Here is a 12202-nt window from a genome sequence, read left to right as displayed (position 1 = left end):
TTAATTCATCATAGCCATTCTGATATGGTACACTTTAATTGGGAAGAAAAAAAATGATTCATAAACACAATTTTCTTAGTAAAAGTTTCTATTTCTTGCTAATAACACATTTTAGTTTACTTCAGAAAATGCATCAGTTTTATTCAAATATATTTTCCCTAAAATATAAATATTTTAAATTAAAATTTTATAAATGTAGAGGATATAATTTCTGTTGACCCTTGCACACATATGAATCAGTCCAAAACATAAGTGGTGAAGAAATAATATTTGTAATTATGGTCATTTTAATCTGTCTATAAATATATAATAGGCTCTTTGCAACTTAATTATGAGTATTTAACTCATACTTCATGTAGTACCGAGCACCTTGGATTACATATTGTTGAATTAAACTATTGGCATTAATATATGCATCTTAATATGTTATTTACAATACACAAGTATAATTCTCTTGTATAACAACATTCCAGTGATTTTTTGAAAATATATAGTGAAAGAGTGCAATATAATTTACATCAATACTTTCCTACATTATTTAAGCTATGACTTTACTCTTCAGCATTTGAAAATCAGAAACAGATAGAAAGTTAACAGTCTAAAGCTGTGTTTTCTAAAGCACTGTTGCAGAAAACACAGCTTCACAAGATGCTCTTTTAGAAAGGAGTTCCATAGGTAAATGTGAGGAATGGCCACACCTCACCCCTTCTTGAACAATGACGATGCACATAGAGCTTTCAAGGAAGCTAGCAATGGTGGCCTCTGTGTAGCCTTTCCAGAACTCCGTATTCAGCAACGTTTTTCTTATCAAAAGTCCTATTCCACTCCCAAGCTAAAACACCACTCAATCAACGCACCTTGAAGCTACTAGCATATGATGCATATTTTGGGGAAAATAAAAGTGCAACTCAATAGATATAAATGGAGCAAACTCACACTTCTGTCAAGAGTTTCACTTGTGAAAGCTCTTTGCATAGGTATTTACTAACACAGGACTCATGAAACACACAGATCTAATGCAGACCACAGGTCTAGGTAAGCCTCAGGGAAGAAATAAACACAAGTTCTAATTCTGATTGAGCTTTGAGGAAAATGACTCCAAAATCATGGGTGAATTAATCTTCAAACATAAAAGCCAAAGTGTTAAGTCAGTAGTGTGCTCTATACTGTGTCAATGTATTCTTGTAGAAAAATATCAGATGGTTGTCTTATTTTTCTGGAATTCTAGTAGAGCTGCAGATGGTAGCAGTAGATCTGATTACAGTGCAGGGTTCATATGTAAAACCCAGCATCATCTAGAATTAAATGAGCAGCTTCTCCATTACATGTTTGAAAATGCATGCCCACATACATGTGTTGTGGTAAAACAGGATTAAAAAATATGAGGCTCTTACCACACATAGCAGCATGTAACACTTCAGTTTTCTAGACTTAGCATTGAAATGACTGATTGGATGTTTAACTGTAAAGAAGTGAGTTAAATCCATTGAAGGGAATTTATTTTTATGAAGGATGAATGGAGTAAGATTCCCAAGCTCATTAAAAATATTAGTGGCAAGAAAAAGAAAAGAATGAAAGAAAACGCGTGTGTAGGAAATGAATTGGTAGGAAAACAGGTCATCAGCTGCTCCGAACTTTCACTATCACGAAATGGAAACAACTAGTTCACTTCAACCATGGAAATTTACATGCCCCAGAGGCATGATTTGTTTGTTTGTTTGTTTAGCCCATAAAGATTTTAGTCTTGGGTTTAAGAGACCATATTTTGGTGTGTGTACGTTATCCTACAGTGAATTATCGGTTTTGTAGACTATTCTTCCACAAAGCTTCACAATGCAAGCACTCTGTCTCAGCTCTGATTCTACCAACTTACAGCTCGGATCTGGATCTGACACTTTGTGTAATTTCTGCACCATGTAAGTGGATGACAGCACTTTGGAATCATTCTACACCACCAACAGATACTTGGTTAAGAAAATAAATGCAACAGCTGCTTCATACTCCAATAAGAAGTAGGTTTTCATTGGAAGTATTTATCTTCCCCTACCAGTGAAAGTCATCTCAACTAGAATGAAGAAATCACGATAAAACGGGGGGATAACCGTTCCTGGGGCTAGGTGGTGGGGATGGGGGGAGTAGATGAAAATATCCATATCTCATCTATTCGGCCTTGGCTTACTTGGGTGAACCAGTTGCTTAGAGACTGGTATGATTAAGATCTGCGCATGCTATTCTTAATGGCCATGTCCTTGCTTGTCATTATTTAGAAGCCAGGCTATGTGTATTCCACTGGTTTTCACTGCTTTAACCTTGCTCTGTGCTAAGAAGATTTATTTCTGATATCCCTCATGGTAATTTCTTAGGGTTCCCCTGGTGTTGCTGCACCTGACAGAGGAGCCTGAGACAAAACTCGCACTCCTGAACCCTACAGCTGACTGTGGAGGGCTACATCCACTGCCCTGCTCACTATGGGTGGTGTCTGATGTCGCCCCCTTGTGGCCTCACGCTTCTCCTTTCCCAAGGCAAGTCGCCCCTCTCCGTTCAGGCCACCAAGCCCAGTCTTGTAATCTTAGCCGACAGGAAGGAATGAATGATGAAAACAATTGGCTTGGGGCAGGAATGAAGATCCAGTTGCTGAAATTTAAAAAAAGAAGAGGCCGTGAGAGGTTTTTTAAATTAATGCTTGATACCAAACAGTGATTTACACATCAAACGAATCTATACGCACTTCCAGCCTTTCAGTGTTAACTGGAGCAATTATGTTTTAAAATCATGGCCCCCCAATGAGATGAAGGAATCACTCTTTGAACTGGTTCCTTACATCTCACATAGGTTTTTTTTTTTTTATTTCCTGAAATAGCTTCCGTGAAATTTATCTATAGCAACTCCATAAATATGGATGCTCCCCTTCTTGACCGTCTAAACAATTTATTTTGGATTCCACAATAGTGATATTTATGTTGGGTTTATTATAGCATGAAGCAGTACTAAATCTCCCATCTGAAGATGGTGAGTCTGGGTTCTGACACCTTGTAGATGTGGAATCTTGGCCAAGTCACTTAGCAGTTTTCAGTTCTAGTAAGGGACAGGTCTAAGGTGCAGGTAAGTATTAACTAAGTTATACCACATAAAAATCCCTTGTCAACGATGACCCCAGAGCCCACATCCAACAGCTGTGTCCCCATTGTCCTCTGTTCTTATCCTTGTCAGCATGTATGTCCTATGTCTACGGAGGTGACCCCTAAAGCTCTGTCTTCTTGGTAGGGCTCCTGCAGAACCTAGCATATGTAGGCAGGGTCAAAGTGTGAAGGTCTTTTAGAAGCTGAGTTTTACCAGGTGATCGAATTTATGAAAACTGGGGGAGCTATTGTCTTCTCTTCTGCTGCCCCCAGTTTTGTGATGATAATGATGACACTATTGGGAAAGAAGAATCACAACCCAAGCACACACAAACATCTACCAAAGCAGAGGCTGTATTGATTAGTGTTCAGATACTATCCTACCCAGGATCTTGTTAGATTTTTCTCCCACAAAATGTCTATGAAGCAGCACCTTGTTCCTATCTTCATCTTTACGTAATAAAGCTCAGACTGAGACAAGTTGTAAAGCTTTCTGGAATCACAGCTCTTGCAGTCAACGGCAGGTGTGAACGCACACACACAAGTCTCTCTGGTAGACCATGACATTCAATGTCACTAACACAGGAGCAACGTTTCCAAAGGAACATTCTCACCTGCCCACTTCTCTCTCTTGTAGTTTATGAATGGGGAGACTCACACCCAGAGAAATAAAACAACTTGGCCAAGACAACGGGTGAGTTGTTTTCAATTTCAGAAAGAAAATTCTGGGAAAAAAAACCCTGATTCTCAGCCTCTTACGTTTGCTACAGCTCATCCCTGCCCTCCTCTCACCCGCTGAAGGGTTCAAGGCCTCCCTGCTGCTCTTGTGTACCGTGCACTGGGACCTGAGCTCATCAACCTAACGTACCTGCAGTTTAAAAGAAAGCTTTCTTTAAAATTTCCCAGTCAGGTTGTAATTACAGTCAGAAAGGCTGAAATTTAGACATAAGTGATTTTCCTCATGGGTAAAGACAGCCTTGAATTTTTAAGCTACAGCTAACATAGGGGATTGATTGGTGTTCTTTTCCACGTTGCTAGTGTGTTGTTTACCTTTAGGAAAAAGTATGGAGTTGGATGATTGGTAGAGTAGCAAAGTATTCTTAGGAAAATGGACTTTGTCTCAAATCACTATTTCCAAACAGATCCTTCAGTCTATACTTAAAATATTGAATCTCTCTCTCTCTCTCTTCCCCTCTCCTCTCTCTCCCTCTCCCCCTCTCTCTCTCCTCTCTCTCTCTCTCTCTCTCTCTCTCTTTCTCTTTCTCTCTCTCTCTCTCTCTCTCTCACACGCACACACACACACACACACACACACACACACACACACACACACACACACACATTCCAGTGGTGTTTTGTGGATTTGTTGTAAAAGTTAGAAAGGTGGTTGGTTGGGAAAAGTTCTCCAAAAGTGAATGAATACTGTTAGGTAATGGTCTGGCATAGTGGGCAGCCTTGTCTAGGTTAGTAGTGCCACCATGTAGAACAGTGGTGTAAAATTTGGAATTAAATGTCCCTTATACTCTGTGCCTTTTCCTCCAGTTAGCCCCTGGTAGAAAATTCCTGATGGTTTCCAGAAAGTTATCAAGAAATTCACACAAGAAGTACTACTGAAGAGATGTGAGTAGGGGAACCAGAAGGCCCATAGAAATAACTAGATTTTATAAATGGAAGTTTATTTCTGTTTTAGAAGTTCCCCATCCCTCTTATCAATGGGAAATCAATGAATGCTTGTTGTTGACTAACCTGGTCACCAGGGAAAATCTGAACCAAGAGAAGTTACTGCAAAATTAAGGGCTTAAATGAGAAGCTATGTCTTTTTGAGAAATGCCAAGAACTATACTTGCTGGCGAGAGGAAATGTGTTTGGTTCTCATCTTCTATGGAGCTGAAGTCAGATACTTTTTCATTAGGCTGCAGTGATCATGGGAGAATTATTTAAATATCTGGGCTGTTCATATAAGGAATAGAAATGCTATCTTAACTGATCAAGCTAATTTTGTTAGATGTTATTTGATATTAGCCCCAAACTTCTGTACTCTGCTCTGGTCTTTTTCTACTGAAGTAAAGTTGACTGGGTTTTTTTCCTTTTTTCCCCACCTTTCTACTTTGCTTCTTATTAAGTGTATCCTGCTTCTTCTTGTCCTCTCTACTCTTTTTTTTTTTTTTTTTGGTCGGTTCTGGGGCTTGAACTCTAGGCCTGGGCATTGTCCTTTAGCTCTTCAGCTCAAGGCTAGCACTGTACCACTTGAGCCACAGGGACACTTCTGGTAGTTTGGTGGTTAATTGGAGATAAGAGTCTCATAGACTTTCCTGCCTGGGTTGGCTTTGAACCAGTATCCTCAGATCTCAGCCTCCTGACTAGTCAGGATTACAGGCATGAGCCACCAGCGCCTGGCCTGTCCTTTCTGCTCTTTAGAGACCTCCTTAATGGGTAAAGATTGCTTGGCTTATTTCACTGCCTCACTAACATCCAGGATAATGCTTGATATATTTAAAAAGCAACTGTAATTTTTTTTAAGATGCTGAGACCCCATTTGATAAGAATTTAATGCTAACCTTATAAAGGATTCTTCCCTTTGATTCAACTATTTATGATTTCTTCTAATAAAAAAGAGACCAAAGAAAAGACCTTTGAAAGAATTGAAAACCATTTGATATAAATGAATCCAATCTTTGTATTTCAAGGATCAAATAAAACATAGGCCTATAGGTACTGTGTTAACAGTCAAATGCTTAATGGAATTGAAGCAGCATTAGGGTGTCCAAGTCATTTTAGCTATGTTGAAGAATGGATATATGAAATCACATTGTCAAAAGAAAGCACACTTACAATCTCTCCTTCTTTGCCTCCGAAGTCTAAGTAGAGCATCCTGATTCCGTCATCGGAAGACATTTTGAGCTTCTCGTAAGGGGATTGGATGATTGTCTTAGGAAAGGCACCCTCCTGTGGTTCAGTAGAAATAGAAAATCCATTCTCATAGTGTATGGTCAAACGGCACTCCTGGTTTCTGTAGGTGCAAGCTGGGGTATTGGAGGGAGAAAGAGAAAAATATAAATGGTGGAAATCATTCATCAATCCATTTACCCAGACACTTAATACTTCTAGTCTGAAGGACTAGGCACAGGACTGGGCACAGATTTCTTACTAAAGTTAAAAGCAACAAAACAGTCAGTGTTCACAAAATATTGTCCTTGGATTGATTTTTTTAAATGCCATTCCTAGGGCTTGAACACAAGGTCTGAGTGCTGTCCCTGAGCTTTCTTGCTCAAGGCTAGCACTCTATTACTTGAGCCACAGGTTCACTTTGGCTTTTCTTTGGTGGGGGGAGGGAGGTAATTTATTGGCAATAAGAATCTCACAGACTTTTCTGCCTGGGCTGGCTTTGAACCCAGATCTTCAGAACTCAGCTTCCTGAGTAGCTAGGATTACAGGCGTGAGCCACCAGTGCCAGGCTTTGGATTGATTTTGATATTGTAGTTTAACTAGCCTCATAGAACTGAGGGCTATAAAGGGAGAGAATTCCTTTTATGAATATTTTCTGGACTTAATCCTTACAAATAGATTATACTTTCTAATGATTAGATATACCTTGCCTCGGCTTAAGCCAGAAACAATAGAGAGTAAATCTGAATAAAGCAAATCACCTCTGAATCGTCATTATCATCACCATCATCATCATCTTCATTACCATCACCATCATCATCATACACTCTTACACACAGTGTTATAACGGCAGTAGGAAAAGAGTGAAATTCCCTTACTATGTGTAACACACTTATGAATATAACATACTTGAGAGGTCAAGAGGGAGTAGTTTAAAAATAATCTAAATTTTAATTTTAAAAGAAAGTTGCACAAAAGTCCTTTTAGAAATGTAAGATGAGATCTTTTAATTTCCCAGATGACCTTGAGCCCAGGAAATGCTGTTGCAGACACCTCTCCTACTTGGCACCTTTGGTGAAGAATGTTATTTCCTGCCCTGGCCTATGGGCCACCAGGAGCCTGGAGGGTGGAGCTATCCACGGGGTCTCCTCCAAATCAAAGGAACCAAAGGAAAGCCTTCAGCGCAGGCCAGATGCCAGTTTTCATCTGAGAGTCTTACTGGGTTTAGGAAAAGAGTCCAGGTCTTTTAAAAGTCTGCGAGCTAGACAGAGAGGGGAAAAGCCACCAGCATCCTATTTCCTATTTAGGAAGAACTGTGAATATATCATTTAAAATCCTTCCTCAAAGAGTTCTGAGAAAGATTAGAAAGCATCCAATTGGGCATTTATTTTTCCCTCAGGAAACACTACATTTCATAGACTCAGGAAGGTCAATTGGCTCAGGCTTTGATCTACATCTAACTGAGTTGCTTTTTAAAGGAAAAAAGCCAAACAGGACATTTTCTTCGCTAGTAAAACACAATTGATTGAAGCTTACTCTATGCCATCATTAGCTTTGCTCAGCTTTCTACAAACATGCTGAGCTGAACATTACCACAAGCTTTTGAAGCAGGAATGTTACTCCAATACTGTGAGTTTCAAAAGAAAACAAACAACAAACCTAAAGCCTGAAGAGGTCAATCCCATAAGTTTGGCTTTCCAAACTTAAGCTCTCTTGACTCTGTGGCCATACCCTGGCGCCTGACAGATGGAGGGATATGGGGTAGGGCCTTGATAAGATCTCTCAGCTTTTCTCCTCCATTCAGAGAGAGGAGATCTTCAGAGTTGGGAGGATGAAATAGGACTTCTATGGCTTGCAGAATGCAGTAGCTTTCACTTGGCACTATGATGAAAACATGGATAGTCTCCCCAGATGGTGTGGCATTTCTCAACTTGTACTTAGGGCAAATCTCTTCCACGGGTGTGCTCTTTAACAGGCCTGAGTCTTTCTGGGCTGAAACCATGAGCTCTATCCTCAGTCACTCCTCCAGTTCAAGGAAAGACAGTGACATAGATTTAGTGATGGCTACCCATGTTAACTCACTTTTGCTTTTATTATTATTATTATTAAATAATAAACCCTACTTGGTCACACCTCAAAGTCCCCTCCCTTTAAGAAAATACTCCGGGTTACAGGTAGGAGAATGATGATTGACTATCCAAGCTCCCAATTTTTCTTGAATGAAGATGATATAATAAAAACCCTCGATGCTATTTTAGTTGGGAAGAATTTAGGTGTATCTCCGACATCTCAAGTGCCTCAAAAGGTAATGGAAACTGCCTTGGGACCAGCATAGAGGAAGTGTCCTTTCTGTTCGTGATATTGGTAGCTTGTATCCTGTAGTACTCACCGGTGGTAACTTCAGTGATGAGCTCCGCTGAGTTGTGACACCCCTGTACTATGCTCCTGGTCCAATGGGAGAGGTCTCTGCTGATCTCTGCCCTGAAGAGATGCGTTTCAATTCCTTGCTTGGTACCAGTTCGTGTTGCAAATGACAGATCCATACCAGCCTGAGGTGATCCCTTCCCTGGACCTGAGTGGACCAGCCTGGAAAGAGAAAGAGAGAGAGAGAGAAAGAGAGAAAGAGAGAGAGAGAGAGAGAGAGAGAGAGAGAGAGAGACAGAGAGAGAGAGAGAGAGAGACAGAGACAGAGACAGAGACAGAGAGACAGAGAGACAGAGACAGAGAGACAGAGACAGAGAGACAGAGAGAGATAGAGAGACAGGGACAGAGACAGAGAGAGACAGAGACAGAGACAGACAGACAGACAGAGGGAGACAGACATAGAGACAGACACAGAGAGATAGACATAGAGACATACACAGAGAGACAGACCCAGAGAGCAAAAGAGAGAGAGGGAGGCAGGTAGAGAGAGAGAATCATCAAGATGGGTTTTATTTTATCTGTGGTCTGTCTAGTAAAAGCTTCAAATGGTGATCTCATTTCTTTAGTCACAAACCAAGGGGTCCACTGTGCTTAATGTTTCCTTTCTGCCATCTTCTCTCCAATAGCAGAATGAGACTAAGAAGCATCCAACGATGGTGCATTTGATTAAGTATGCAGGAGGGGTTGAACAATAATGAGATATTAACTTGTGTAAATACAACACTACTCAGCTAATGAAGAAGAAAAAGAAACAGAGAGAAAAGCATTTACATTTTGTCTGAGCTTGTCTCCACTTGTCCATTCTTGAGCATGAAACTATGCCAGCTTGAGCATGAGAGACAACTGGATCTATTCCATGGACCCAGTGGGAGACTTGAGTTTCCCCTGTCTCTTGTGGTTCAGAGGATGTGACTATATTGAGTGTACTTTTGGGCATACATTTGTGGTATGCAATTTAGACTTGAAACGAATGCAAACAAATAACTTGGGGCACAAGTAAAACAATAACGATCCATTCACTCTGTTTAAAAGCCAAAACACAATTGGTAGTGCTAGTCTTCTTGAGAGATGATAGAAAACGACACTTTTTGTTGAGATTTTCGCATTGACTTTAGAAATCACCCTCCCTCCCCCAGTATTAATTATGGTTTGCGTGGTCCATAATTTTCTGAAAGGTCAGACTTACAGCCTGAAAGACCGAAGTGCTGAACACACCACCTTCTGAGCAGGTGCTGGCTGGCATGTCACCTTGAAGTACTCATGTTCTCTCCTGCTTGATATCTCAACCTACTTCTAGGAGAGACTTTCATATCTATCATTTTCAGGGCTGCCTAAGTATAATTTGTAAATGCGACTTCTCTCCAGGGAACTTGCATTTTCATCCTTATCTTTTAATACAGAAAAGCAGCACTTCACCATTTGCTATAGAAATGCCAGGTGTCTATCGACGTGGTGGATGGGAGAGCTATTTCCTTGGCAAAGAGCTTGTTACCTCTAGATTGAAAATTACCCAGAAGAAATTCAAAAGCTTATTTTTCTCCTGTAAGCCTAAATAATGTAGAACAAAACTATCGATGGAATGAAGCACATTACAGACTGCTGAGTTTCTAGTAACAAGCTTGTTGTGTAATTCTGAAGAGCTTTCTCTCACATCCCAAATTGGGATTTGGTGGAGAGAGATAGTTTGCCTTGCCAATTCAAATAGAAAAGACTATTTGAGTAGCCTGTTAGCGTTAAGGTTTATTAAAGAGATGAGAAGGGAGATGGCTGCAACTTTGAGTATCTACAGATAGGAACTTGGTGTGTACACAGGCTGAGAGCAATCAGCTCAGAAGGGAGAAGGGTACTTTAGAATGGAAAGGAAGAAAGAGTTACTTAGAAGCTGCTAGCAGACATATAGTGAACACAGTATATGTCTCTAAAGCCTATTTTAGGTGGAAGGAATTGAGAACTGGGTAAATTTTATCAGGAATAAGTATCTGCACATACCTTCCTGCAGGAACTAAGAAAGGAATTGCGATCACTTGTTATTCATGAGTGTTTTTCGCTCAAAGGTGTTTTAATCTTTGTTTTTAAATTTCTTTTTCGTTGGACTGGGGTTTGAGATCAGGAACTCACACTTACTTGGCTGGTACTCTAACACTTGAATATCCCGAGTAGTGAGGATTATACGCATCAGTCACCAGCATCCAGATAAATTTTATTTGTTTAAGAAACCATTTTCACCTTTCCCTTTGAAAATCTTCACGTCTCTATTATAAGCTGGGCATAGGTATTGGGCTGCATGTTAAAATGAATAGCGACAATGGAAAACTCCATTTGAACTCCATTCATTCTACCTGCCATGTGTTAAATTTTTAAAAAGTATTACCTCAGAAGGTGGTGCTGTGAAGGTTAAATTAAATGATCCATGTGCTTTAAGTAGCACAGAAACCAGCATGAGGCTTAAACTCAATTAATATTTCTATACCTTACACCTTCTTTCAGCCTTCTTGTTTTACAAAGATAATTCCTAACCCATAGGTTAGGCTTTTACGTGTAATAAAATATAGGAAGCACTGAATTATCATAGTCCACACTCAACAAAAATTAGTTTTCTTATAATTGTTTTTTCATGTTCTCTTAAATTTCCATCCAGATGAACTCAACTCTGTCACAAACCAGGGACAGCATATATTGCACAGGCAGGAACAAAGTTAGACAAAATGTACACAGATACCATAGACATTGAGTGTGAAGGTTGGTGCACCCACAACATGTAGGAAGTTTCCACCGATATTTATTTTTCTCAAGACAACTATGAAACTATTACTGGAAATGTAAGTTGTTAGAAAATTCAATTTCATATTTTGGAGGAGGGGAAATTGAGTCACTTACAGAATATAATCATGTATGAGAGAAAGTCCTGAATCTAGTTGAGCCAATTGATGGAGAAGATGCCCATTTTGGTGCAGAGAGAAATAATAACAGAAGACCTTGGATAATGGGGTTATTGACTGATGGAATGCATGAACCATTAGTGATTGATTAACCCTAAATGGATGACTGGGGTTCTTTGTTCATCTCATCACTAAATTCTCATTAATTGAAATGACAAAAGAAGAGGAAAAATAGATTTGACAACTTATCAATTATGAATTAATTAATGTTTATATTATTTGGTTTGTCATCTAAGGAATAACAGACATGCTGAATTCTGGGTTCTTTTGAATATACCAATATTGTTACTGAACTATACATAATGTCTGAGAGAAAAGTGAATTGTTGTTTCTGCTACCTATGTGTATATTGGTAACAACAAGATACTTAATCCAGATTGAAATTAAGTGACTTGTAGACATGTAGATTTATAATTTAAAAAATTTTTTGTATTGCCTTGTGCCTGTAACTCATATCTGTCATCCTAGCTACCCAGGAGATGAAAATCTGAGGATAACAGTTTGAAGCCAGCCCAGCAGAAAAGTCTATGTGAGATTCTTGTGTCCAATTAGCCAACAAAAAGCCAGAAGTAAAGCGTGGCTCAAGCGGTAGAGCAGCAACTTTGAGAAGAAAAAGGTTGAGGGACAATGCTTAGTTAAAGCCCCAGTATGGTGCAAAATATTATTTCATAACTTACTATGTGAAGAATGAATACGAATCTAGAGTAGACTTCTGAATAGGTAACTTAACTATGTAAAAGAAGAGCTTGGGAACAAAACCATTAAAATGTTGAGCAATTTCATAGATGATTTAATTTTTTTCACTTTTCAATTAAACTTTTGTTGAAGAAACAT

General features: G+C 39.3%; 1 protein-coding gene across 1 annotated transcript in view; it reads right to left on the bottom strand.

Moving 5' to 3' along the window:
* Sntb1 (syntrophin beta 1) overlaps positions 1-12202 on the bottom strand; it is a 225903-nt gene continuing 213701 nt past the window's right edge. The window contains exons 5-7 of the mRNA XM_042673163.1: positions 8395-8591; positions 5952-6142; positions 1-2634 (exon numbers count right to left, since the gene is read on the bottom strand). Coding sequence (XP_042529097.1) covers positions 2542-2634; positions 5952-6142; positions 8395-8591 — 481 coding nt within the window. The 3' untranslated portion in view covers positions 1-2541. The remainder of the gene's footprint in view (positions 2635-5951; positions 6143-8394; positions 8592-12202) is intronic.

The sequence above is a fragment of the Dipodomys spectabilis genome, unplaced genomic scaffold, assembly GCF_019054845.1.
Source record: "Dipodomys spectabilis isolate Male_0828 unplaced genomic scaffold, ASM1905484v1 ptg000783l, whole genome shotgun sequence".
Classification (NCBI taxonomy): Eukaryota; Metazoa; Chordata; class Mammalia; order Rodentia; family Heteromyidae; genus Dipodomys; species Dipodomys spectabilis.
Note: the sequence above shows the minus strand (reverse complement) of the source record. Positions and strands in the feature narration are given on the sequence as shown.